General features: G+C 36.6%; 1 protein-coding gene across 1 annotated transcript in view; it reads right to left on the bottom strand.

The window, feature by feature from the left end:
• Positions 1-286: 286 nt before the first annotated feature.
• The window catches only part of WTAP (Wilms tumor 1 associated protein), a 24,096-nt gene continuing 21,807 nt past the window's right edge, over positions 287-2,575 (bottom strand). The window contains exon 7 of the mRNA XM_010087862.1: positions 287-1,508. Within this exon, the coding sequence (XP_010086164.1) occupies positions 925-1,508 (584 nt within the window). The 3' untranslated portion in view covers positions 287-924. The remainder of the gene's footprint in view (positions 1,509-2,575) is intronic.

Here is a 2,575-nt window from a genome sequence, read left to right as displayed (position 1 = left end):
GGTTTTTTTTAAGTCTTTATAAAAGCCAGGTTCCAACTCTAAGGTTTACTTGTATTAACTTTCTCCTTTTTTTCCCCCTTATCTGCCCATAAGGACAAAACCCATAGAAAGCAATATCAGGCTCGCCTGAAATTAGTATGGTGGTACACACCTGTAACTTCAGCTTTTTGGCATAAACTGTATCAGATAGGATTGACACAGGAACAAATTCAATAAAAAAAGCCAAGTACTATGAATACACTACATACAAGTAAACCACATAAGCCAATGCAGAACAATGAGGAAATTACATTATTAAAAGTTTTTATTTAGGTTTGGTCAGTACAGGTAAGATAATATTGGAGTCACAGAGCAATATGCATAAACAGGATACAACAGTTCTTAAAAACTGAGTAACTATGCACACAATTCATAAACATTCGGTCACCTAAGGAGAAAATGCACAGATGTATGGTGGGAAAAACTGTAATTAACACTGAAACTACTACAGGACTCCTTCAGTAAGTCCATCTTTTAGTGATAAAACTACTGTACTGGGCAAACTTGGCAGTCATAAACCCACAGCTATTATGACAAATCTTGAAGGTGGTGCAAGTATAACAGTATGAGTAAGAATGCCCTTACAGCACAGGTTCTAGATATACACAGATTTGTACAGACATCATTTATGTTATACTTTATGGAAATAATTTCCATTTCAACTTCACATTAACTCATATAAAAATAACTTGAGCTACACAAATGTCCTTTTAGCAACATTCAACATAATTAACTGTTAAAATTTCCAAAGTGGCAGAGGTATTGAAGCAAAAAGAAACCCACAAAAAGGCAAAATTGTGACAAGTATGCACTAATTTAAACAGCTTCTGAACAGTATCCTCTCCCAATTTAAATGACACTGTATAAAAATGCTGCAGAAAAATGTTACAAAACTGAACCCTGCACATTTACACTGGAGTCCAAACCATTCTGGACATGACGAGAACCCGCAGTTCTGTTACCTTTCATGCTCAGTGTTTTCTCCTCTTGAGGGTCATGATTGGAGTCTGTGTCATTTGAGTGGTGAGTGAGAGAGTTTTCACTGCCAGTGGGAGAGTCTACACTTTCATACCCAGTACTGAGTTGGTTTATGTAGCTACCACCTCCTCTACCAGTTCTATCTTCAGAGTGGTTGGACAGCTTATTACCATTCCCTGGAGAAGCCGGGAAGTCATCTTCTGTGCCGCTACCCTCCCTATAAAAACCAGGCCCAGATGTCCGCTGATGGGAGGAGCTACCATTGCTTGGTCCGTTTGCCAGACGGCTGCAGTCTTTACCCACAGCCTCTCCCTGCTCTGTAGGCTCAGAAGATGGAGTCCTGCTGGTACCTGGGTTGGAGGCCTGCGACTGCTGCTGCTGGTACTGTGCCAACTGCTGGCGAGTCTCCTTCAACTGCTGCTGAAGAACTAGGATGGTACTCTGCATACCCTCTACCTCCTCATCAAGCTGGATGATGAAGTCATTCAGTTCTATATAAAGAAAACACATTTGTTGCAAATACTTAATAGCCCATATATAGCTTGAATCTCAGACAAAAAAAATAAAATCCTGTAACAACATTTTATGCTGAAATTTTTCAGACTATTTTTCAGCCATCAGGTATGTATTAGTTTTGATACTCTGTCTCTAAAGGAGGAAGTGCTTAACCATCATCTACATATGTTTTATACAACTACTCAGAATATATGAGAAGAAATTAATTTCTGGGCAAGAAAGGAGGATATTTGGAAAACAGCTCAATTCCAACAATTAATATTTTCCAAGTAGATCCTCATGTTTCTGCCTTTACTAAGTATAAAACCTTTGCAAAAATACTGTAAAAGTGAACATGAATGACATCCATATATAACAGATCTGAATAATTACAAAAGCCTATTCAGTGACAAAAGAAGATTTTAGTCACATTTCAAGAAGTTTCAGCTCTTACTGTTCTGAATCCTTTAAATCCTGCATAACAGGACACCAAAATAAAGACTTTCTTAACAACAAAACTGTTGACTAATTCCACAGGGTGTTTTAGTACTTATGTACCAAGAAAAAGGATTTTACAATTAGGGCCGTATTTTAGAGCAAACAAATTTGACCTGAAAATAGTAAAAGAAACAGACTCCCTCAGTCTTCAATTCAACTGCAGCACTGGTATGACTGAACAAAGAAAATGCAAACTGCTTATTATTATAAAAAAATAATAAAATGAAAGTGTTCTTGCTGCTATTAAAAAATCATTAAGAGAACTGCTATTGCAGGATTATTATCATCTTTGTTCATATGGGGAAGAAGTAATAGGGTCTAAGAACACACCTCTGTTCTGGAGCTTACTTTACTATACTGCATTCAAGAGCAGAAATTTTTAAAGAATGTTCATTGCTTGCTTCAGTTATGAACTTGATAAATTCTAGATTAAGTGCATTATCCAAGTAGTAGTTAAGAAGCAAAAGGGTAACTATGCCAACAACATGCCATTGCAGAAAGAATAATTTACCTTAAAAATTCTAGTTATTATTTTATACTGCTACTTTATAAAAAATATGATGGG

Source organism: Pterocles gutturalis, unplaced genomic scaffold (assembly GCF_000699245.1).
Source record: "Pterocles gutturalis isolate BGI_N339 unplaced genomic scaffold, ASM69924v1 scaffold36726, whole genome shotgun sequence".
In the NCBI taxonomy this organism is placed as follows: Eukaryota; Metazoa; Chordata; class Aves; order Pterocliformes; family Pteroclidae; genus Pterocles; species Pterocles gutturalis.
This window is presented reverse-complemented; position numbering and strand designations above follow the sequence as displayed.